Genomic DNA, 26,759 nt, shown 5'->3' with positions numbered 1-26,759 from the left:
ATAATTGTAGTTAATTTATTTAATTAATTTATTGATAGTGTACTGTTAGGTGTACTTGTAACTTAGGTTAGAATTTATTTTACAGGTAATTTTGTAATTATTTTAACTAGGTAGCTATTAAGTACTTATTAACTATTTAATAGCTATTCTACCTAGTTAAAATATATACAATGTTGCCTGTAAAATAAATATAAATCCTAAAATAGCTACAATGTAACTATTAGTTATATTGTAGCTATCTTAGGGTTTATTTTATAGGTAAGTATTTAGTTTTAAAGAGGATTAATTTATTTAATGATAGTAATTTTATTTCATTTTATTTAAATTATATTTAAATTAGGGGGGTGTTAGGGTTAGGGTAAGACTTAGGTTTAGGGGTTAATAACTTTATTATAGTAGTGTCAACATAGGGGGTGGGAGATTAGTGGTTAATAATTGTAGGTAGGTGGCGGCGATGTTAGGGAGGGCAGATTAGGGGTTAATAACATTTATTATAGTGTTTGCGAGGTGGGAATGCGGCGGTTTAGGGGTTAATAAATTTTTTATAGTGGCGGCAATGTCCGGTCGGCAGATTAGGGGTTAATAAGTTTAGTTAGGTTGCGGCGACGTTGGGGGGGGCAGATTAGGGGTTAATAAATATAATGTAGGTGTCGGCGATGTTAGGGGTTCATAGGTATAATGTAGGTAGCGGCGATGTCTGGTCGGCAGATTAGGAGTTAAATAATTTTATTATAGTGTTTGCGATGTGGGGGGGGCCTCGGTTTAGGGGTTCATAGGTAGTTAGTGTACTTTGTAGCACTGTAGTTAAGAGCTTTATGCTCCGGCGTTAGCCCATAAAACTCTTAACTACTGACTTTTATATGCGGTAGGAGTCTTGGAGGTAGAGGCTGTGCCGCTCACTTCTTCCAAGACTTGTAATACCAGCGTTAGCCAAATCCCATTAAAAAGATAGGATACGCAATTTACATAAGGGGATTTGCGGTATGGAAAAGTTGCGGAAGAAAAGTGAGTGGTACACCTGTACCTGCCATACTCGTAATACCAGCGGGCGTTAAAAAGCAGCATTAGGACCCCTTAACGCTGCTTTTTAAAGCTAACGCAGAACTCATAATCTAGGCATTAGTATTTTTAGTTGAAAGTTAAACCTAGGTAGGCTCACATGCTTATTTCTAAGCCCTTGAAGGCTGCCTCTTATCTGAATGAATTTGACAGTTTTTCACCGCTAGAGGGCATTAGTTCATGTGTTCCTTATAGATAACATTATGCTCACACACGTGGAGTTATTTGTAAGTCAACACAGACTGGCTAAAATGTATGTCTGTCAAAAGAACTGAAATAAGGGGGCAATATGCAGAGGATTAAATTCAAGGTTATCACATAGGTAAAAAGTATATTAATATAACTGTGTTTTTTATGCAAAACTGGAGAATAGATAATAAAGGTATTATCTATCTTTTTAATCAATAACAATTCTGGAGTAGACTGTCTGTTTAAGAAACAGCGCATGTACAACCGCTGAATCTTAACGTTTGGTAAGGGCTCAGATGAGTGGACCTGCACCAAATCAGCCGTTTTTGTTTTTGTAGGAATGATAGAAAAAAGGCTAAAAAAATGAGGGGTATTACTTTGTTTAGGGATAAACAGAGATGTTTAATTAAAGTGACATTGAACACTAGGCACCCCATAAATGGAAGTCTAGTCTTTAATGTCATTTTAGTTAAAGGGCCATAATACCCAAATGTTTAAACACTTGAAAGTGATGCAGCATAGCTGTAAAAAGCTGACTAGAAAATATCACCTGAACATCTCTATGTAAAAAAAAAGATATTTTACCTCAAAAGTTTCTCAGTAGCCACATCCCATTGTAAAGGACTTCTAAGCAACAAATCAGTATGTCTGTCCCGGGACAGCTGAAGGATTGAGCCTTGTGCACTATCATGTTATTTCCCTATTCAGTGTAAGGAAGTGTACAATGAAATCTCATGACTGTATAACTTTTTACACAGAACTTACTCTGCTGATCTGAGGAAATTGTGAGGTAAAATATCTTCTTTTTTACATAGAGATGCTCAGGTGATATTTTTCTGTCAGCTTTTTACATTTATACTGCATCAGTTTCAAGTGATTTAGCATATGTGTATTGTGTCCCTTTAAGCATTTATGTGTCCTCCTTTTGTTACCTTCAGTTTTTTTTCCACAAATAATATTATTATTGAAAAATCTCTTGTGTACTTTAGTTGTATAATGTATTTTATGACTTAAAACAAAAGTTAATAAGTTATAACCTACAAATACCTACCCACTGTCAAACTACTAAAAACATTGGTGCAAACCCCATTTTCCAGTTAAGGTAAATTGTTTATTTTTAATTATTTTATCTATTTTTTTTTTTCTCCAATTGTATACTTGTTTATAGTCAAGATGCACTAATGAATGGAACCTCTTGACTTTTTTTTTTTAATAAAGTTGTATGAAATGTTCAGATCTAGCTTAATAATCAGTCACTCTGGTAATAGCATGCTTTGCTTTAACACTGGCCCTTTGTGTTTGCGTTTTTACGGGAATGATAGAAAAAAGGCTGAAAAAATGATGGGTAATCTCATGAAAGCTTGTTAAGTAATTGCTTTATGCTAAGCTTTTTTTTCCTGTGTTTAGGGAAAAACAGAGATGTATGTCTACTATAAAAAAAATCATTATTTTGTCCAAGCTGAATAATTGTTTTTTGCTGTCCTATTTTATTCCTAATAATTATAGCTTTCAATGCGGAAGATTAAGTATCTGTCTGTAGATGTGAATGTGCTATCTGAATATGCTTATAGGCTACTACACATTTTTGGGTTATAGTCCAAGATTTGCATTTAGAAAATCTAATTTATTTAAAATCTGCTAGACACTGAGGGGAATGGCTATGGGCCAATACAAATAAATAATAATTTGCCAAGCTTCTTTAATAGCTTATTTTCTACCAAACATATACAAGAAAATATATATAAAAATGTATTTACTAGAAGGGGTATTTTTTGCCAATAAAATATATTTTGGAAAAATATTATTTTCACACTCCACTAAGGTTGCCAATTTTTTTTCTCATCTATTCCTTTGTCTAATTATTTATTTTTCTAAATAAAGCCTTTGTTTTCTAAATGTGTTATTTGGGCAGTAGAAGCATGTTTGGTATATAAATGCTAACACATAATGAACAGAGATAAACTGACATTATGGCACTTCTGAATATGTGCCAGCAACAAAAATCATTTTGAATATCAATGACATTGCACTGACTAACAATCTTTTAATCTAATGCCATATATGTTGTTCGGAGCAGCTGCTGATTACTTTCATTGCCACACTGTAATGCAAAATACATTGGCAAATGGATGTTAAAGGAACAGTCTTATAGCAAAAATAAACATATTGAAACAGCAAAACTATAGTTACATTTTTAAAATGATTTTAAAGAGGACGTGTCCAGTAGTGTGATTTGAATTGTGCATGGTTAACAAGCTGAATCATTCTGTACACTAGTCATACATAGTTTGTCTTATATCAACCATTGCAACAAAATTAAAACAACTAATACCAATGTAATTTAGCTACTTGATCAATTTGGTAAAAAAAAAAAAAAAAAAGATATAGATTGCCATTATTAAAGGGATACTAAACCCAAATGTATTTCTTTCATGATTCAGATAGAGCATGCAATTTTAAGCAACTTTCTAATTTACTCCTATTATCATTTTTTCTTTGTTCTCTTGCTATCATTATTTAAAAAAACAGGGATGTAAAGCTTAGGAGCCAGCCCATTTTTTGTTCAGAACCTGGGTTACGCTTGCTTATTGGTGGCTAAATGTAGCCACCAATAAGCAAGCACTACCCAGGATGCTGCACCTAAAATGGGCCGACTCCTAAGCTTTACATTTTTGTTTTTTAATTAAAGATAGCAAGAGAACGAAGAAAAAATTGATAGTATGAGTAAATTTGAAAGTTGCTTAAAATTGCATGCTCTATCTGAATTATGAAAGAAAAGAAATTGGGTTTAGTATCCCTTTAAGTGTTCTATGTAAGAGGACAAATGAATGCTAAGTTAAGACGGCTATTTTACTTCATTTTGCAAACATACTGATGTATAGCATAATCACATTGTAGTCCGAAATTAAACTCTCTATACATTCAGTATTTATTTGTATGTATTTAAGCAGACGGCAACTAAGTCTAGGGCTAGAATTGCAAAATTCTAGGAAATTAGGAACTGAATTTTACATAAAAAGTATTCTCTTAGCTCAACCAAAATATTTCATTATGTCTTAACTGCTATAGTGTATTCTTTTAACTAATTCTCTATATTGGCTTTGTATCATTTGTTGAAAAGCATACCTAGGTATGCTGAGGAGCTGTAATGCACTACTTGAAGCTAGCCTGTGATTGGTGGCTGCACACATGCCTCATATATCCTATAATATACTGTACATTAACAATTATCCACAACATTGCAAATCATTGCCTACAAAATATGTAAAATAATTTAAAACTGGTCATTGCTTTACAGTCCAGGTACACACTCTTTAACAAGAATATATATATATATATATATATATATATATATATATATATATATATATATATATATTATGAATACAAATTAATTTGATTTAATTTAACATGGAACTTAAAATCTGTGTTCAGATTTTTCCAAATCTCTTACTGAAATTCATAATAAGAAACATATATAATGAAATATTAATATTCACTGAGAAAATATACTTCAGATATGCAGGGCACAAAGTCCTTGTGAAAAAGCATATACAGGTGAAACTCGAAAAATTAGAATATTGTGCAAAAGTTCATTTATTTCACTAATGCAACTTAAAAGGTGAAACTAATATATGAGATAGACTCATTACATGCAAAGCAAGATAGTTCAAGCCGTGATTTGTCATAAATGTGATGATTATGGCTTACAGCTCATGAAAACCCCAAATCCACAATCTCAGAAAATTAGAATATTGTGCAAAGGTGCAATTTTCTAGGCTCAAAGTGTCCCACTCTAATTAGCTAATTAAGCCATAACACCTGCAAAGGGTTCCTGAGCCTTTAAATGATCTCTCAGTTTGGTTCAGTAGGAATCACAATCATGGGAAAGACCGCTGACCTGAAAGTTGTGCAGAAAACCATCAGTGACACCCTCCATAAGGAGGGAAAGCCTCAAAAGGTAATTGCAAAAGAAGTTGGATGTTCCCACAGTGCTGTATCAAAGCACATTAATAGAAAGTTATGTGGAAGGGAAAAGTGTGGAAGAAAAAGGTGCACAAGCAGCAGGGATGACTGCAGCCTGGAGAGGATTGTCAGGAAAAGGCCATTCAAAGGTTTTGGGGACTTTCACAAGGAGTGGACTGAGGCTGGAGTCAGTGCATCAAGAGCCACCACACACAGACGGATCCTGGACATGGGCTTCAAATGTCGTATTCCTCTTGTCAAGCCACTCCTGAACAACAAACAACGTCAGAAGCGTCTTACCTGGGCTAAAGAAAAGCAGACCTGGTCTGTTGCTCAGTGGTCCAAAGTCCTCTTTTTCTGATGAGAGCAAATTTTGCATCTCATTTGGAAACCAAGGACCCAGAGTATGGAGGAAGAATGGAGAGGCACACACTGCAAGATGCTTGAAGTCCAGTGTGAAGTTTCCAAGACGCTTCTGACGTTGTTTGTTGTTCAGGAGTGGCTTGACAAGAGGAATACGACATTTGAAGCCCATGTCCAGGATCCGTCTGTGTGTGGTGGCTCTTGATGCACTGACTCCAGCCTCAGTCCACTCCTTGTGAAAGTCCCCAACACTTTTGAATGGCCTTTTCCTGACAATCCTATGATTATTTTTTATCAGCCCTTTTCCCTGATGCCTTTCTAGTGCGGCTGTGATCCTCTTTTTGTCATATCTTTTCCTGACAATCCTCTCCAGGCTGCGGTCATCCTTGCTGCTTGTGCACCTTTTACATCCACACTTTTCCCTTCCACATAACTTTCTATTGATGTGCAATAAGAATTGCCCTTGATGGGACAGAATGCAGCCGCAGGATCTCGTGCAAGTAAAAAAGACTTTATTGTAAGATCATTAACAGGGTGTCAAACAAACTCAGGGGTACACTGAAACAATAGCAAACGTCCGACGCTTTTCCTGCCCAGAGGCACTTCGTCAGGGACTTAACTAGTACATACAGCAAACAACTTAAAAGGGCTTGCCTGCCTACGTCACAATGAGAGCACCTGTGTATTTTAATTAAAGGGACAGCCGCTGCTGTTTGTGGGAACAGATTGATGCCGGGCTAAGGCAAACCCCTTTTAAAGACAATTCAACTGTATAAATAATATCATTAGAAAATATCTACCTGTCCTAGACAGAGATGCCTTGTTACACGATTTGTTACAGAACCAGGGCATCAGGCTCGTTAGTAAAAAAGCTACAACTATTGGAAATTACTTAAGTAGAGATTTTTCAACTAAAGCAAACGCTTCCTGGCTCCAGCCGGAAATGGGATTCTTTAGATGTAGGAAGATCCCTTGTAAGAGCTGTGAGTTTGTGGTCCCAGGTAACGAGTTTAGATCCACGGCCACAGGTAACTGTTTTGATATCAGGTTCAGATTGAACTGTAACTCCAGATTTGTGGTTTATTTGATTAGTTGTAATATCTGCTACAAGCAATATGTAGGTAGGACGACTAGGCTCCTTAAGGATAGGGTCAGGGAGCATTTGCTCTCTATTAAACATGACCCGCCCTCTACACCAGTAGCTAAACATTTTGTCAATCATTTTATATCTTTAGGCATTCCTGTTAATGATACCAACTTAAGGACAATGTTTAGCTTTCAAGGCATTGATCATGCCCCCTATGATATTAGAGGGGGCGATAGGGTAGCCACATTAAATAGAAAAGAAGCCTTTTGGATCTTTAATTTATCAACCGGAGCACCAAATGGCATTAACAAAATTACTGATCTCAGATATTTTGTAGATTAATTGGTTTCCATTAATTTGTTTTAACATCATAGTCTGTTTTCCAGAGAAAGATTACTCATTGTCCTGAATTTTGCTCCTTTATTCACCCTTAATTAATAGCAGCATCTTCAGTTTTGCTGGCTAGTGCCATTTTAACATTATATTAAATTACTACTCTAATAAGCATTAGGTATACACACAGTGCACGTGACATAAATATTTAGCTCTTACAAGTATTAGTTATTTTCAATTTCACAGATTTTTTTCTTTCTTCACATGTGCACAACAGCACCTGTTGTTTTTTTTACCTTCACTTTGATTTTTGCCAGTTTCTATCTAATATGTTATAATGTCATCCATACAAAAAACATAAAAAGCATAAGAATAAAGGACAATAACATAGCAATTGAAAATTATGAACTGATTTTCAAATTAACTTTATGATTCAATCATGGCGAAAATCAAAAAATAAAAAATAAAAATTAAGAATTAAAAATCAACACCCAAGACATAGTATACACAACTCTAGAATGCTTCATAGTGAGGAATTTTTGTTCTTGTATTTAATGCACACTAGAATTCGGAGTTTATTTTATTTGCCCACTTAAGTTGTTCACTCACATTATCATTTTTCCTTCACGAGGATATACCCTTTGCTTTTTATGTTTCAATCCTCCATGTAACTTAATATAATTACAGTTGTCGGAGTAAAAGATGCAATAGTATCACTATAACGTACAAAACGTTTCTTGTTTAGTTACCTCCGATTTCTCGTTGTCTGCTATATACTAATAACCTTGGCACCAAGACAGTTTACATGTAAATTACTAACATTACAGAAGCTATGTGTGAGATTTTATTTGAAATTGAAATTTTGATACTAAAATTATCTCACATCTCCTCTGAGAGTCCGCAGTACATTGTTATAACAATATCTTCAGTTTTTTTATCATATATTTTTTATTTCTTTTCAGCTTATTTTTACTGTATTTTGGTTTTTGTTTTTTGTCTGCCTACGGAGCAATCCTTGTATTTCATCTTATGAACAGGGAACGGATAGATTCAACAATATGCCTTTACGGTGCCCAGTCTCTTATATTGTATTCCTTAAAGTAATTTATATTGATACAAGATTCATATACATTGAATACTTGGAACCCAATATTGACTCACGCTTAACCCTTTAAAAGGGTTTTGCCTTAGCCCGGCATCAATCTGTTCCCACAAACAGCAGCGGCTGTCCCTTTAATTAAAATACACAGGTGCTCTCATTGTGACGTAGGCAGGCAAGCCCTTTTAAGTTGTTTGCTGTATGTACTAGTTAAGTCCCTGACAAAGTACCTCCGGGCAGGAAACGCGTCGGACGTTTGCTATTGTTTCAGTGTACCCCTGAGTTTGTTTGACACCCTGTTAATGATCTTACAATAAAGTCTTTTTTACTTGCACGAGATCCTGCGGCTGCATTCTGTCCCATCAAGGGTAATTCTTATTGCATATTTGAGCTTTTGCTTTTGGATATCGGAGGAGTGGATCCATACCTGTTCATGGGACGGCCTGAGGGAGAGATCAGTCAGCGACAAGAGTGGTGAGAATATACCTGCTTTACTTCCATATTTCAGTCTACATACTGAAACCTGTGCATATTTGAACTTTACTCACCACCACACCCGATTGCTGCATAACTCTATCCTCAGTTTTTACAAGCGATCACTTCCACTGACTGTATGTTACATTGGTACGGTACTGCTTTTTTTACCTGTTACAAGCTACATGATATCTACTTGTCGTTTCAGCTAAGCTAAACTATTCGTACCCAATCAGTGGTCTGATTTACAAAGTGCAGCATTTGCATCTGTGTGTGTCAATTTTGGTTTTCTATTGATGTGCTTTGATACAGCACTTTGGGAACATCCAACTTCTTTTGCAAAAAAAACCTAAACATATGTCGTTGTCTAAATACATATGTACTTCACAGCCAATGACAATTTTCTTTTGAGGCTTTCCCTCCTTATGGAGGGTGTCAATGATTGTTTTCTGTACAACTGTCAGGTCAGCGGTCTTTCCCATGATTGTGATTCCTACTGAACCAGACTGAGAGACCATTTAAAGGCTCAGGAACCCTTTGCAGGTGTTATGGCTTAATTAGCTGATTAGAGTGGGACACTTTGAGCCTAGAATATTGCACCTTTTCACAATATTCTAGTTTTCTGAGATTGTGGATTAGGGGTTTTCATGAGCTGTAAGCCATATTCATCACATTTATGACAAATCACGGCTTGAACTATCTTGCTTAGCATGTAATGAGTCTATCTCATATATTAGTTTCACCTTTTAAGTTGCATTAGTGAAATAAATGAACTTTTGCATGATATTCAAATTTTTCAAGTTTCACCTGTATGTTATAAAAGTATATAGCAAAAATTTAAAAAATAACCCATTGTTCTTAACTACAAAGATATGCACTGGCACTTGCACACAGGGGCCAATATTTAGGTACTGAAATTCTCGTTATGGATGATGATTTAAAAAAACCAACTATTTCAACTACAGGAATCAACCAAAAGGAGCAATTTTCAATACATTTAATATAATTAGCTGGTATAAGCAAATCAAGAAAAGAATAATTGCAGTAAATTGTCCCTTTCATAAACTTTGTTACATTTTGTGTTTACTGACATTTTTGACAATTGTATTTAAAAAAATCAATAACATTTTTTTACGTAGATTGTTAAATAAAGTATATGGTTAAGGGGCAATATGCACTTTTTTTTATTTTTTAGATTTATTTTGGTGTTACATTTAATATGAGATATGTTTTATGAGATATGTATAATAGCTTTGAAATCAATACAAAAAGAAAAACAAAACAAAGTTGCTTTTCAATATTTCTTATGCGTTCTCTAAACATTTAGAATCTGTTTAATTTCAAATGTAATGTGTTGGTATAAAACTATAAAAAGACCTAAACATATGTCGTTGTCTAAATACATATGTACTTCACAGCCAATGACAATTTCAGAAAATACAAGATACAAAATAAGTAATTTTTAGGTTTTTATTGTTCATTCTTTGGTTTGTATCTGGCACATAACATATTTATCCGATAATGCATAAACTGCATTCAAGTTAACTAAGTTAATGCTTGTACAAATATATCATTTAAAAAAGCTAAATTGTAAGAATTGTGCTGGATGTGTAAATATACCTGGCATCAGGGCGTGTATGAAATCTACAGGGCAGTTCACATAAAAGCAACTAAAATTAATACATTATTATTATTTTTTTTTTTAAATTAAAAGATAGAAATGAACCGATAACACAATTTTCAATACTAAATGCAAAAAAACATTTTTTTTTGCAACAAAAACACTATCTGAATCATATAAGAAATGTTTGTTTTTTTATGAAACTTCAACATATTTTGTATAGCTGAGGAATAAAGCGGTTTTGTAAAATAACTAGTTTATATAGAACAAGTAAGGATTTCAAGTTGGAATGAATGCTTTGTAAAAATTCATCTTTACAGAATTGTTATTGATTCATGAAATTGACTTCCTACTATTTGTGCTAGGGACAGATATGGTTCAGTTTTGCCTGAAATATACATAGCAGTTAGTTAAGCCTATAGTTTAATGATATACATTTAAAACTCTCAGGACTAGATTACAAGTGGAACGCTAATTTATCACATGCCTGGTTCATTTTTTGAAATGTCCCCAAATTTGCCCCCAAAATAAAGTGTGAGGTCCCTTTTTAAAAAATGTGTAATTATACCTGGCATCAGGGTGTGTATGAAATCAACAGGGAAGTTCACACACAAGCAACTAATGCAAATAAATATTAAATATACCATTTAAAAAAAAACAAAAAAACTGCCCTAAGCAGTTTTGGGGGCTAAAGTTGGTGGGAGTGGAGTGTTAGAAAAAAATAACGGTACTGAAAAGTGCTATTACATTGCAGTCTATGGGAAACTGTGTGTTCTCAGTAAATATATATATATATACAGTATATGCTTATATACATATATATATTTATGTGTCTGTTGGCATGAGAACAAGGCTCCCATTGGAGCCTATGGAAGTGCACTCTCGTGAGTGCAATGCTTCCGTGCAGTGAGAATGCGAGGTCGCGTTCGTATTGCACCTCACTTGTAATACCAGCGCACATTTGCACGTGCTGGTATTACTAAATTGAGACCTCAAAGCAAAGTGTGGAAAACAGCACCAACAGATATGTGGCTTGTGGGGCACGGAACCCAGGATCTGCCTTATCCTGCAAATACTTCAAGTAGCAAAAAAGATTTGTTCCAGCCACCAATAGTTAAAAAACCTTTATTTCTTCATATAGGGTCTTTTGACAAACATACAACGTTTCAGACCTGCTATAGGTCCTTAGTCATGACTAAGGACCTATAGCAGGTCTGAAACGTTGTATGTTTGTCAAAAGACCCTATATGAAGAAATAAAGGTTTTTTAACTATTGGTGGCTGGAACAAATCCTTTTTTATTACTAAATTGAGTGCAAATATCTATATTTTGCGCTCATCTTTTAATCTAGCCCTCGGTGCTAATTTAGTTCTTTGTAGATTTTGTAAACATATCATTAAAATGAAAACAACAGCAGAATTATATTGTAACATTATTGCATAAGTAGAGCACAAGAATACGTTAAGCCACTGGCTGTCAAAGACAGATGGCATTAATTGCATAGCAGTATAGGGCAGTGATCATTGGCAGCTAATGAATTAATAACTGATAAAAGTTATTGCAAATAATTAGACTTAGAATAGATAAATACAATAAATATTTTTCCTACACATTGCTTTGGAAATTTAGGCCTAGATTATGGGGTAAAATAGTCGTGTGAACCCCTGCTCACTGAAGGCCAATCGGCTGTCAATCATCCCGGTTGGATTGGATCGGGATAATTTCAATCCGCCACCTAAAAGGACAAGTTAAGGAGTAGTGGTCTTATGAAGGCTGCTTCTTAACTTCAGTTTCAGGAGAGCCTGAAGCGATGGGGCTCCGAAGCAGCATCTTCTGCTTAAAGTGAAGGTAAACTTTGATGAATTAAAAAATACTATTAAAAACAGGGGCACTTTCATTCCTCAAAGTTTACAAATCAGCCGTTTTGATTAAAAACTTACCTCTCTTCTTTTCACAGCTAGAGCAGCTTCCCCCACATGTAGATCCTCTCTTCACACGTCAGCAATGACTAATCCAGCTTCCTCCAATCACAGCTTTCCCCCAGGGTAGTCATTGCCTGAGGCCATGCTGTGATTGGAGGAAGCCGGATTAGTCATTGCTGACATGTGAAGAGAGGATCTCCGGTTGGGGGAAGCTGCTCTGGCTATCAAAAAAACAAAGGTAAGTTTTTAATCAAAATGGCTGCTTTGTAAACTTTGATGAATGAAAGTGCCCCTGTTTTTAATAGTATTTAAAAAAAAACAGGCTTTCATTCATCAAAGTTTACCTTGACTTTAATAAATGGAGCCCTATGAGTGGAGCGCAAAATTGTGCTTTCACAAGCACGATATTTGCACTCCACTCAGTAATACCAGCGCACACAAATGTGCGCTGGTATTAAAAGTTAGGCTCAATGCAAATGCGACCTAGCATTCGCATTGCCTGGAAGCCTTGCGCTCACAAGAAAATGATTCCATAGGCTCCAATGGGAGCCTCTTTCTAATGCCATGAGACACGGCAAAATAACCTAGCGCAGTGCAGAGGGTAAGTCATGCAGCATTGGGCAACAAATTAAAAATATATATGTATATACTTATATATTTATGTGTTTATATGTTATAATAGTGCTCCACTTGTAATCTAGCACTTAATGCTGTTTGATGATGGTTAACACAGCCTTACAACTACAGTACAAAGAATCCATTAACAGTATTATAAATAAAGTTTAGTCTAGAGGGGAAACTATAAAAAAGGAAACCTTATTAAAGAGATGTAACAGTGCCAAAGGTCACTTGAAGAGTGGGCAATGTGTCTAGTCTTCTATTTTCTGATAGAAGTAAAAGGTGAAAGTAAATGTAATAAAATTCTGAACTTTCACTTCAACTGCAAAAATAAGTGATGTGCTGGATCAAAATAAAATACAATCTATTTGTTATCTGGAAATGCAATTGCATTGATTTTATTGGTGCATGATTCTACTGTAAATTAACGTTTTCTTTTAAAACTAGACAACTTAGGAAATAAAAGTATTGATGATTGTATATTTGTTGAAGAGTTTTAGCTTCTCTGGCACTGAATGACCTTTACAGTAGGTGCAGCAATTACATGTGACCTTTAACAAATCAACAGAAGCTTTCAATTTGTTTTAAAATTGATTTACACTAACTTTTTAAAAGCAGAGAAATGACACAAGAAAACAGTGAACCCTGACCTTTGGTTGGTTGGTTATTAGATGAAAAATCAGAGAAATGGTGAATTATTGGAAAGAAGCAAAAGTAGGTTAAATTAGTATCTGCTGGATATATTTAATGTGTATGGCTTTGAAAAAGCAAAATCAGGTTTGGAAACAGTCTAGGGAAGTGATAGTTTAAATCAGTGATGGCCAACTAGCATCCCCTGGGCTACATGTGGCCCTATGCAATATTCTTTGCGGCCGCTGGGAAAAAAACAACTAAAAATGTGTGGCCCCAGGAAAAAGTAGAACTAAAAATGTGTGCTTCAGGGATTTCTGAAGGCTGGGCAAACTAGGTGGCTACAACTCAAAATGCCCACTGGAAGGGGGAACAGGAGACATAGGTTACCCTTACTTAAAGTGACATAAAACCCAAATTTTATCTTTTATGATTCAGATAGAAGATACATTTTTCAACAACTTTCCAATTTTTATTTCTATTGTCAATTTTGTTTCATTCTCTTGGTATGCTTTTTTTAAAGGAGCAGCAATGCACTACTGGGAGCTAGCTGAATACATTGGTAAGCCAATGACAAGAGGCATATATGTGCAGCCATCAATCAGCAGCTAGCTCCCAGGTCCTGAGCCTACCTAGGTATGCCTTTCAACAAAGGATACCAAAGAACTAAGCAAATCAGATCATAGAAGTAAATTGGAAAGTTGATTAAAATTGTATGTATGTTCTATCTGAATCATGACAGAAAAATTGGGTTTTATGTACCTGTGCTGCTTTTTAGGAAATATATTTTGACTTGTATGGTTTATAGCCATACATTTCAGTGCAACTCCATCTGCATACCATTAAGTGTTGGGACATTCATTATCTTGTTTCCTCTGATATTGTATTTATAAATGAGGCAGCTTAATAAAACCCTCTGCACTTCTAATAGGGGTTAAATGCATAGTGAAATGGCACTCTTTAAACATGGTAAACAATGTTTTTACAAGAACAAAGGTTAAGTTAAAGCTATTTTTTTTATTTGATTGAGCTTAACAGGAAGTACAGCTTCTCCTTAAGGCATTGCTGCTCACTGGCTTATAAGATCCCATACTGCCTTATAGGTGGACAGTAACAAGCCACCAATGTACCATAACACCCATTTAACAAAAAGCAAACTGTGATACATTTTTAGATTTAAGAAAGCACCAGTTTTCAGGGTGTGATGGGCTGCTTATTTGGGTGCAAGCATTTCTCTCTCTCTCTCTCTCTCTCTCTCTCTCTCTCTATATATATATATATATATATATATATATTCATGCTTTATCTATTATTAAAAAAGATAGTTAGCTAAGCAAACCTACTTCTCTTCTCTTATATCCACTCACTCTTCACTCTTCTCCATTTCAACTATCTCCTCTACCCACATTCACCACCCCCTTCATCTGCATTCAGTGCTCAAGACCTGGCTGACTACTTTTTGAATAAAACACTTACCATCCGAAGCAACATCCTAACACAAGTTTGCAATCTCCCAACTTCGCTCCCAGTCACCCCCTCTGCCACTCTCTGCACCCTCCTCCCAACCACTGAGAGTGAAGTGGGTTCCCTATTGTCTTCCTCACACATCACTACCTGCCCACTTGACCCTATTCCTTCACATCTAATACCTTCTCTGTCTCCCACCTTCACTCTAGCTCTTACTCACATATTCAACCTATCCCTTTCTACCGGTTCATTACCTGCCTCCTTCAACATGCAAAGACCACCACAATCCTCAAAAAACCTTCCCTTCACCCTAACTCTCCTGCAAACTACCGCCCCATATCACTGCTCCCGCTATCTTCAAAAATCCTTGAAAAACTAGTTTTCGATCGCCTAACCCACTTCCTGTCCCCAAACTCATTGCTCGACCTGCAATCTGACTTCTGTCCTAAACTGAGACTGCCCTCACCAAGGTTACTAACAATCTCTTTTCTGCTAAAACAATGGCTACTACTCTATACTCATCTTACTTGACCTCTCTGCTGCCTTTGACACTGTTGACCATCCCCCCCTCCTAAGGACTCTCAGCTCTCTTGGGCTCTGTGACACTGCCCTCTCCTAGATTTACTGTTATCTCTCTAACAGATGCTTCTCCATCTCTTTTGCTGGTGACTCCTCCTCTTTATTGCCTCTGTCTGTTGGAGTACCTCAAGGCTCTGTCCTGGGTCCTCTACTCTTCTCTATACACATCTTTACTGGGTAAACTTAACAGCTATGGCTTCAACTATCACCTCTATGCCAATGATACCCAGATCTACCTATCCACCCCAGCACTTTCTCCTTCTGTCAATTCTCACATCAGCGACTGCTTATCTGGCATATCCTCCTGGATGGCCTATCGCCACCTAAAAATAAACATGTCCAAGACCAAACTACTTCTAACCCCCCCCCCAACTCTACTCCAGTTTCTAATTTTTCTATCACTGTTGGCGACACCACTATCTCCCCATCACTCCAAGTCCACTGCCTTGAAGCCACACTTGACTTACATTTTTCCTTCATTCCCCACATACAATTGCTCTCTTCATCCTGCCGCAACCACCTATGCAATATCTCCAACATTCGTCCGTTTCTTAGTGCTGAAACTACTAAACAGCTAATCCACTCCCTGGTAATTTCCCGACTTGACTACTGTAATAACTTACTAACTGGCCTCCCTCTCTCCCACCTCTCTCCCCTTCAATCCATCCTAATTGCATCTGTCAGGCTAATACGCCTCTTCCGATGCTCTGTTTCTGCTGCACCTCTCTGTGAGTCCCTTCACTGGCTCCCCATTCACAGCAGAGTTAAATTCAAAATTCTCACCCTGACCTACAAAGCCCTCACTAATGCTGCCCCACCCTACCTGTCCTCACTCATCAACAAATATACTGCAGCCCGCCCCCTAAGATCCAACAATGACCTGCTTCTTGCGTCCTTTACCATCACCTCCTCTCATGCTAGACTACAGGACTTCTCTTGTGCGGCACCAACCCTCTGGAACACACTTCCTCGAGCTGTCAGACTTACCCCTAACCTGTCTTCCATAAATGCTACCTAAAGACCTTTTTATTCAGGGAAGCTTATCACTCGACTCAGTAACAAATTAATTTCACTTATCTAACAGTTGCCCTCATCTATCTCCTCACTAATATCATTCTCACCTTTGCAGTCCCCATCTCCTGTTTCCCATCCTCCTACCCATCTAGATTGTAAGTTCCCATGGGAATAGGGCCCTCAATTCCCCCTGTATGTGTCTGTAAAATTTTGTCTTTTATTGTATTGTTTCTCTGTTGTACTTTTCTATTTGTACCCATGGGCAGCGCTGCAGAATCTGTTGGCGCATCATAAATAAAGAAAAATATTAATAATTAAAATAATAATAAGTATTACTAATAAGGAGCAGCATTCCTGGTGTGTATCCACTGCTACAGTAACAGTAGTGACATCTCCTTGGAATCCCCTTTATATGTGAAAGAGTCTGACAGAGGACAGAGGGTTTATGAACAAAACCCTTGGGTGCAGATGTGGAAGCAAGGCCTGAACAGATACAGGAAACTTGTTTTCTTTACTCCTACATTTTTAATATTACATTGTAGAAGAGACTTGCTAAGTGCTGACAAACGAAAAGAAATATTGTTTTGAATCTCTTTATAAGCCTGATGATCTAAAGCTCTCCACTCTAGGGAGATTATGAAAGATGTCTCGTCAGCACTGTGAGGTCACTCAAAAATTTTAAGAAAGGCACATCCATAATCTGCATAGCAAGATAAACAGCTATCAAGATAAAATTTGCCTTTATAACATTTTTGAAGGGACCTCGAAGTACTGATGAGACATCATAGATCATCTCGCCAACTGATGAGACATCATAGATCATCTCGCCAGAGTGGAGAGCTTTAGATAATCAACCACCGAGTCTTCTACAATTTGCTGTTGACCTCAAACAGGCACCTATTTTTATTCTACGTTTCAAGACCTAGTTGAGGCAGCAAATATTTTATTGATATCTTTACATACACAATTATCCATATTTACTAGCATTATCCTGATCAATTAACACACCTTTTACTGACTACACAGTGTGAATAGAGGGCTGTGTTCGAATGCCTCTTTCTTCTCGGATTAATTTGCCACAGTCTAATTCCGTAGATATAGTAGTTCCCGAGGTAGAATTGGATGGGTGAGTTGGTTTACATTGCATTCCATAAAAGAAACAAAAGGCCTTGCATGCAAAGGAAATAAAAAACAAAAAACATGCATGATTAAGTAGCAATTTGATGGCAAAATAATGAATACAAGCACTGCGAATTAAGCATAATGCAAAAGAAAACAAGCACAATCAGAACAAAAAGGCAATGCAATAAAACGACATGCTTGTAATAAACCACTTTTTTACAATGATAAATAAAATTACCAAAAAAAACACGAACATTTACATTTTGTTAGCATAAACTTGAATGTAAAATGCAAAATGAATACTATGCATATGAGGTTATTTAGCGGAGGAACCTTTGTGTGCAGTTCAGATGATTTCAAGCTTTATGTACAGTTGCATAACACAGATTTTCAGCCTTTTAAAATAGTCAGCGAAGCAAATGTTTCTTGTTTAAAGGACATTATGATCCATAAAAGCAGTTGGTTGTGTCACAAGCAGTAATAAGAAAAGCCAATTAGCACATGAATTGTATACATATACTGTAAGTATGGGTATATATAATGCAGCATGTCCCTCTACATCATTTTAGCTTATTTTAATTTACAGTTAAAGTGATGGTAAATCTGAGTGTTTAACAAATGCTAGCATTTACCATAACTAAAAATAAAGTGGCGTTTAAGTCATCAGTTATTAAAAAAAGGCTGCTCAGCTTACCCTGACTGTGCTTCTGCAGCTCACGAAAGTTAGCAGCTCCAGCGCTCTTCTACCAATGAGGTGACGTTTGCAACGCTAAACCAATAGCTAGTAAAATAGTATTGCAAAACCAGCAGTGTTTACATTTTATTTTACTTGGGTTAACCCACAGCGGCCATCTTTGTGTCATGATGCATGACCGATTTTATGTATACAGATGTTTGCGAAAACCTCAATATCTCAGCTCAGGATGGTCTAAAAACTGATCTCTAGAGCACTTTACAAGATACATGTAGATCTATAAACATTTTGCACATTCTTGTTCCATAGACTTAGAACATAAGTCCTAATGCAGTGATCAAGATAACTTAAAGTTCCACTTTTAAAGTCAATTCATAATGAGAAGGATTTGGGTCTCAGTTTTAAAATTTTAGGGGGTACCTAGGTAAGTATAGTGGGCATGCAGACAATTTAGATTTTGAGACTTCTGGGGGCAAGAATGTGCAATTTCTTTAACATTTCGCCTTTCTTTTAAGTTGATTATCTCTGGTAGGAAACCAGATATGTACTTGCAATTTTCAAAGCTATCTTCTCTATGGAACATTCTACTGAAAATATTTTGAGTTTGAGCTTCTACATTTGATATTTGAAACAGTGAAGCAGGATCTATCATATTGGTACAAGCACAAATTTTATGACATAAGGGCAGGAAAACTTGTCTCTGCATGTCTGCTTTAAAAGTTTTGAGTTTAAGATTCCACTGGTTACAGAGCTAGGTCTAGTAGAAACCTAAGGAAAAGCCTACTTTATACTTTGAAAAATAAGCAGATGGAACTGCGGCTTTTATTGTAAATTAGGTAGGATCTATATAGGTTGAACTTGATAGACTTCTGTCTCCTTTCAACCATATCTACTATGTTGCTATGTTACTATGTAGATGTAATGTAAGCAAAAGAAATAATAAAAATGAAGCTGTGAAATTTCCTCACTCGGTCTCTTGTAAGTTTTGTGGGATCATCTAGTGTCAGTAGTCAACTCGACAGGTGTAAGTTTTCTGAGAACATTGTTCATGGGAAACCATGCTTTGTCAGCAGATATCTTGAATGATGTTCTTGGTCCAGGGGGGTGTTTACAAAAACATCACAGTTTTCTTTGCTGATGTCCTCAATCAAACCTAACCACCACTGGTCATCATAGACACATGCAACACAGCGATTATTACATAGGGTCAGTGGGACCAATTTTAACACTGTATGTTCTTCAAACTCTTGCAATGCTGATGTAAAGAAGCACCTGATAGTACCCCCTGATACCACCTGAAAATGGTGACATTTTCTTATAGCCATAATTTTATCACACTCACCAGCCATACCCTTGCGTTTCAGTTCATGAAGTTCAGTTACTTCACTTTGACAAACTTTCAGAAGTCCTTAGTACTTTAGCTCTCAAAGCATTTTGTCTTCTATTCTATCTGCACTTATCTTCCTAATCTTGGATGCAGGGGATAAACCAAGACCAGCTCAAGCAGATATTTAGGTAATACAAAGGCCTCTATTTATCAACCTGTCAATTTACCTGCATTCGACGGCACCAATACGCTCACCTAAGATTGCCTAACATCTCTGCCGCGGACCTGAATATGTTCTCCAAAATTACCAAAAAAGCTGTCAAAAAGCCGCGCACCAAGTACGGGGGGCGATGAGCAGCGGACTGTTGTTAACTAACAGTCATCGATCTTGCTGCTCTTCGGCTTTTTTACAGCTTTATTGGTACCCTGTCACTAAACACCGCCACTATACTAAACTGTTTACCCCCTAAACCCTCCGGACCCCGCCGCAACTCTAATAAATGTATTAACCCCTAAACCGCCGCTCCCGGAGCCCACCGCCACCTACATTATATGTATTAACCCCTTAACCGCCGCTCCCGGACCCCGCCACAACTAAATAAAGTGTTTAACCACTAAACCGCCGCTCCCGGAGCCCACCGCCACCTACATTATACTTATTAACCCCTAATCTGCCGCCCCCTACACCGCCGCCACTATATTAAATTTATTAACCCCTAATCTGCCCCCCCTACACCGCCGCCACTATATTACATTTATTAACCCCTAAACCTAAGTCTAACCCTAACCCTAACACCCCCTAACTTAAATATAATTAAAATAAATCTAAATAAATTATTCCTATTTAAAACTAAATACTTACCTATAAAATAAACCCTAAGATAGCTACAATATAACTAATAGTTACATTGTAGCTATCTTAGGATTTATTTTTATTTTACAGGCAACTTTGTATTTATTTTAACTAGGTACAACAGTTATTAAATAGTTATTAACTATTTAATAACTTCCTAGTTAAAATAAATACAAATTTATCTGTAAAATAAAACCTAGCCTAAGTTACAATTACACCTAACACTACACTATAATTAAATTAATTCCCTAAACTAAATACAATTAACTACAATTAAATAAAATTAAATAAAATTATCTAAAGTACAAAAAACAAACACTAAATTACAGAAAATAATAAAATAATTACAAGTTTTTAAACTAATTACACCTAATCTAATCCCCCAAATAAAATAAAAAAGCCCCCCAAAATAATAAAAAGCCCTACCCTATACTAAATTACAAATAACCCTTAAAAGGGCTTTTTGCGGGGCATTGCCCCAAAGTAATCAGCTCTTTTACTGAAAAAAAAGTACAATACCCCCCCAACATTAAAACCCACCACCCACATACCCAACCCTACTCTAAAACCCACCCAATCCCCCCTTAAAAAAAACTAACACTATTGAGCTGTTGTCACTTACTGCTTTTATCACAGGAGAAACAAGACCATAGGTCTGTTTATGACACTGTTTATTTGTAAAACACCTATGTAAAAACTGTATGTCCATATCTGGATAAAATCTATTTCTGCATCACTTGAAACTAACACACCTCAGCTCCTAGCATCTAACTCACATAAATGGAAACTAACACACCTCAGCTCCTAGCATCTAACTCACATAAATGGAAACTAACACACCTCAGCTCCTAGCATCTAACTCACATAAATGGAAATTAACACACCTCAGCTCCTAGCATCTAACTCACATAAATGGAAACTAACACACCTCAGCTCTGCCAACACGACAAGCTTTGTCCACACACTAGGAGCAATCTGCTTCTTCCAATAGTTGAAACACCCTGAAGTGCTAGGGGTGGGACATCTTAATTGATGACTAATACCAGAGCAGAAATCTCCTTGAGCTATACAGATTGCAGTAACCTCTGGTAATATGTAATGTTACATGGATCATGGGTACTTATCTGGTTTCCCTTATCAGATGACCCCATGTTAACGGCACACGGAGGCTAACACAGCATCACAAGGAAACGGTATTCAGTATATCCAGACCACGTCACAAGGAGCCGACATCCATTGAGTCTCAGACCAAACCACTATCAGGAGTAAACAGCGAGCTGGCCGTTGAGAGTGTCAGCTGGCCCATATGCTTTTTCCTATTTAGTGCCACCAGAAAATGAAACTTTCCCATATTCATTGGTGAACTTTGTTTGGACACAAATTGATTACAATATAATATTATTTAAAATGATTTATATTTTCCCTTTCCCTTTTATATAATATCTAGGGAAACAATTCAATATTGTAAAACCTTTTTGTACAAATATCAACTTAACCTTTATCATTTATATAGTAAATAAGAGGCAGTGCGCCCCCAGAAAAGAGAAATATTTTTCCTTTTTCAATACTTTTGTCCACACACTTGTTGGGCATGCACAGATGCATAGACAAGTCCTCCTGTCCTAATGTCATTTTTGCGTCTGTACCAACATGATAAATCATGCTTCACTGTTTCCAATATCAAACGTAGTAGCACTTTAGACCTCGCTAACAATCATAAAAATAATTACTGTAAAAACTGTTGATTTTTTTTAGTTTTTATATTACATATATATTAATTTCTGAAAACACATAAATATAGTAGGCATTTCCCCAGATTTCTACTAGCCCTAGCTCTGTATCCAAAGGAATCTCAAACTCAAAATTATAGTAGAATGCTACTATAGAGGACTTATATCTATGGAAATTTCAGGTTCCTATCTGGCCCCCCCCTCAGAGATAATCAACCCGAACATCAGGGGAAATGGGAACAAATTGCACCTTCTTGCCCCCATAAGGAAAATCTCAAACCTGAAATTTTCTGCACACTATACTTACATAGGTCCCCCCTAAACAAAACATTAAAAATAAGAACCTGTTTGGTTTAACAGTTGAGATAAAGAACATATAAGATCTGTCTAAAGGATTTGTATATGTTGACTGCACTACATCATATCTATTAATTTAGTTATTTAGACATAGGGGACGATTTATCAAGTGTCGGGTGGACATGATCCTCTGTAGCGGATAATGTCCGCCCGACATCGATAAAGGTCGACTGCATACGCTGTTGGCATTTATCATTGTACAAGCATTTCGTGTGAAATGCTTGTGCAATGCCGCCCCCTGCACATTCGTGGCCAACTGACCGCTAGCAGGGGTGTCAATCATCCCGATCTTATCCGATCGGGATGATTGCTATCTGCCACCTCAGAGGTGGCGGATGAGTTAAGGAGCAGTGGTCTTACGACCGCTGCGTCTTAACCATTGTTTCTGGTGAGCCTGAAGGCTCGCACGGAAACTGCTGCATTTGCAGCATGATAATTCGTCCCCATAAAGTCCAAAGTTAAACAAATTATAGACAAGACTATTCTGCAGAAAAATCAGTTTGGATCTATTTACCAGGAAACAGATAAAAATAAGCTTAGATCAGATGTACTGGCATTCAATTTGACTGATCACATTATTAAATGCATGTTCCTAATTTTAAATATGAAAATAGAACCATAGCTTAAAAGTTGTGTTAAAGGGACAGGGAAGTAAAAATTATACTTTCATGACTCAGAAGATGCAATTTTAAACAACATTCCAATTTACTTCTGTTATCTAATTTGCTTTGCTCTTTTGGTATCCTTTGTTGAAAGCATACCTAGGTAGGCTAAGGAGAAGCAATGCACTACTGGGAGCTAGCTGCTGAATAGTAACTTCCCATATATGCCTCTTGTCATTGCCTCACCAAATGTGTACAGCTTATTCCCAGTGAGTGCATTGTTGCTCCTTAAACAAAGGATACCAAGAGAGCTAAGCCAATTTGATCATGGAAAGTTGTTTAAAATGTTATGCTACATATGAATAATGAAAGGGAAAAAAATGGGACAGTAAAATTTAAATGAAACTTTCATTGTTTAGAATATTATAGTTTAAAATAAAAAGGTATTTTTCTCTTGGTATTCCTTGTTGAAAAATAAAACTAGGAAGGCTCACATGGGCTCAGGAGCATGCACATGTCTTTAGCAATCTGTGGCAGCTGTTTCATAACAATGTTTGTAGCAATGTTATAAATTGTTGCAAACACTGCTGCCATAGAGTACTAAAGACATGTGCACGCTCCTGAGCCTACCTAGGTTTACTATTTAACAAAGGGTACCACAGGAACACAGAATATATATAAAAAAAGAAAATTCCAATGCTAAGGCTCAAACTGAGCCTGCTGCAAAAACCTTGAAACAAAGGTAAAGCCCCAAGAAGAGCAACAGACTTCAACAGGCCTGATACTAACCAGGTTCTGACAAAAGTATACACGTCTGGCACATCTGCCAGACACTTGTGTACAAAAAGATAACACAGAAAACTGACCCTTTAGAGAATTGACCGACAAACCGTCCTCCAGACAGACATGGAGAGAAATCCATGGATTCACACCAATCAGGGAATTTACGCCATATCTTATGGTAAAAAAAAAAACTAGAAACAGAATTGCGAGCCTGAATCATGATCTCAATGACCGATTCAGAAAAACCACGCTTAGACATAACTAAGCAGTCAATCTCCAAGCAGAAAGCTTCAGAGAAAAAGAAGTTGAATGAAAGAAAAGACCCCGAAGTAGAAGGTCCTTCCACAGGATCAACCAAGATGGAAAAAATGCATCTCCGCTAGGTCTGAAAACAAGATCCTGCGAGACTATGCAGGAACTTATAACAATACTGATGCTCACTCCCATTTTACACGAGCAAAGACTCGTGCAGGAGAGACATCAGACTGAAATCCCAAGGAACCGCCAGGGTATTTAGCAGAGCAGCCTGCTAATCTCTGACCCTAAACATAACCTGGAAACGTGGCGCACTGTTATCTCCAACTCCAGCACCCCCATGTGAAAGTTAACCTGGAGAACACCTCCGGGAAAACCCACTCCCGGGATGAAAAAACTAACAGCACCCAGTATACACTGAAATGTGAATAGTGGATAAACTAGAATGTGAGCAGCCTCCCACCGAACAATCCATGTTAATCCTGGCAAAGGAACTTCAGGGTCCTCCCAGGTGGTTAATGGAAACCACTGAGAAAAAATGGCAACTATAACCTGAAAAAACGGATAGGACAACGGAGGCCAAGTCGTCAGAGCATTGTAGATCGCTCTCCACTCCAAGATGGTGATGTGGAGAGCAACCTCCTCCCAAGTACATAGACACCAACCCAACAGGCTAGCGACCGTGACTATTACTCAGAAAGGCCTCTGGAAGAATGCTCCTCAAGGCAGATGCTCCTGAGAAACCCAAAAGACTCTGGAGAATGTGGGTAACGATCCCACTACCTCTCGCAAGCAAAGCGAGCGCTCTACCACTAATTCCCCTCTCTGAATCACAGGGAAGAATCTCATGTCAGCAGATCTAGATCTATTCTCTAAGACAGAGCCACAAAATCCTTGGTCCACTATCTGAACATGCATAACCGCAGAGTCTCAGATGGATCAGACAAAGGGATGATGTCCCATTAAGCAATCATCAGATCATTCCATACATCAGGCCCCTATAAGGCCAAACCGTAGAGTGCCGAAAGAGGAAAGAAGAAAAATCCTCTATGTCCTGACCTCTGTCAAAAATAACCTCAGAGAGAAGTAAACCAATCTGGTCCCTAAGAAACTACCTCTGTAGCTGGACCAAGGGAACGTATTTTCAGATTCACTTCCAATCGAGGAATGAAGAAAGACAACAATATCTCAGCATGAGAGATTGCTTGTTGAACACATGGTGCCTGAACCATTATGACATCCAGGAATGGCACCACGGCAACTCCCTGAAACCTGATTCCTGCCAATACAGCCGCTATGAGAACCATAGCAAGGCCAAAGGGAAGAGCCACAAACTGAAAGTGTGTGACAGAAAGGCAAACCTCAGGAACCTGCAATATACGCATAATCCAGGACCATGGTCACTATGAATTGACCCTTCCCAGTTAAAAAGGAAGAAAGGAAACACTGGTTTCCAATTGAAGAATGGTACCCTGAGACAACCTGTTGAGACACTTTAAGTCTACTATAGGACGAAAATTCCCTCCTAATCAGGAACCTCAAAGAGGAAGGATAAAATCCTAGGCCCTGTTCTCTTACAGGAACTGAAACTATCCCTTACAGGGAAGAGAAATCCCGAAGCACCACAAAAATGTCTCACAGTTATCTGGCCTGCAGATAAAATTGAAAGGTGGAACCTGCATCAGGCAGAGAAGGAAGGACTACTGCGTAGAAACCCTAATGCACTATGTCCACAGACTATCTGGGACATCTCGTATCCAAGTTTGAAGACAAACAGAGAGAATTAACCCCCCACTTGGACTAATCCTGGATTTAGGCCAAACTCCTTTAATATCAGAACTACGCCTTACAGATCAGGACCAAACAAGGTCTTACCATTGTACGGATGTACCAGTGGAAAAATCCACTGTCCAAAACGCCCCGCGGCTAGTTCAGCGAAGCCAGATATCTTGACTCCCATCAGAAAATGCTTGGAAGCATCAGAAATAAGGAATTGGCTAGCTAAAGAGCCTTAATTCTGTACTGGATCTGCCCCAAAGGAGTCTCTACCAAAATGGAATCGTAAAAAGGCATTGAACCCATAAGAAGCCACACTAGACACAGTGGCATACCAAACTTCCATGTAAGTCCCAGCTTAGTCCATTGATCCTGAAAAGAAAAGCTATCCCCTCTAGGAATCGTATTTCTCATAGCCAGAGTAGAAATGCCCTACTACTTAAGGCACCATGCGCCGTGATATTTAATGGAGACAGCGACTGAAAACATCTTTATAAAGACAGGAGACAGGGAAAAAAGGAAACCCTGACCTCTCCCATTCCTGTGAAAAATCTCCTAGCACGGCCTGAACAGGAACAACTTCCACAGAAGAATCCTATTATCTATAAAGTTTACTAGATTCTTAGGGTTGACAACGACATGTGTATCAGAGTCGCCCCAAATTAGCCAAAACCTCCTTACCATACACGAAGGTGTTCAAGCTTAAATCTGACGGATACTCTTCAGCATCAGATGAAGGAATTACACTATATGAATCTGAAATATAACCCTCAGAAGCTACTAGCTACTGCAACGCATCAGACTAATGAGGGAAGCAATATTTTATAGCAGAAATTGAG

At 37.4% G+C, this 26,759-nt stretch overlaps 1 protein-coding gene across 1 annotated transcript in view; it reads right to left on the bottom strand.

The window, feature by feature from the left end:
- GRIK1 (glutamate ionotropic receptor kainate type subunit 1) overlaps nucleotides 1–26,759 on the bottom strand; it is an 847,144-nt gene that overhangs the window by 49,470 nt on the left and 770,915 nt on the right. The window contains exon 18 of the mRNA XM_053705180.1: nucleotides 17,430–17,589. Within this exon, the coding sequence (XP_053561155.1) occupies nucleotides 17,440–17,589 (150 nt within the window). The 3' untranslated portion in view covers nucleotides 17,430–17,439. The remainder of the gene's footprint in view (nucleotides 1–17,429; nucleotides 17,590–26,759) is intronic.

Source organism: Bombina bombina, chromosome 3, assembly GCF_027579735.1.
Source record: "Bombina bombina isolate aBomBom1 chromosome 3, aBomBom1.pri, whole genome shotgun sequence".
Classification (NCBI taxonomy): domain Eukaryota; kingdom Metazoa; phylum Chordata; class Amphibia; order Anura; family Bombinatoridae; genus Bombina; species Bombina bombina.
This window is presented reverse-complemented; position numbering and strand designations above follow the sequence as displayed.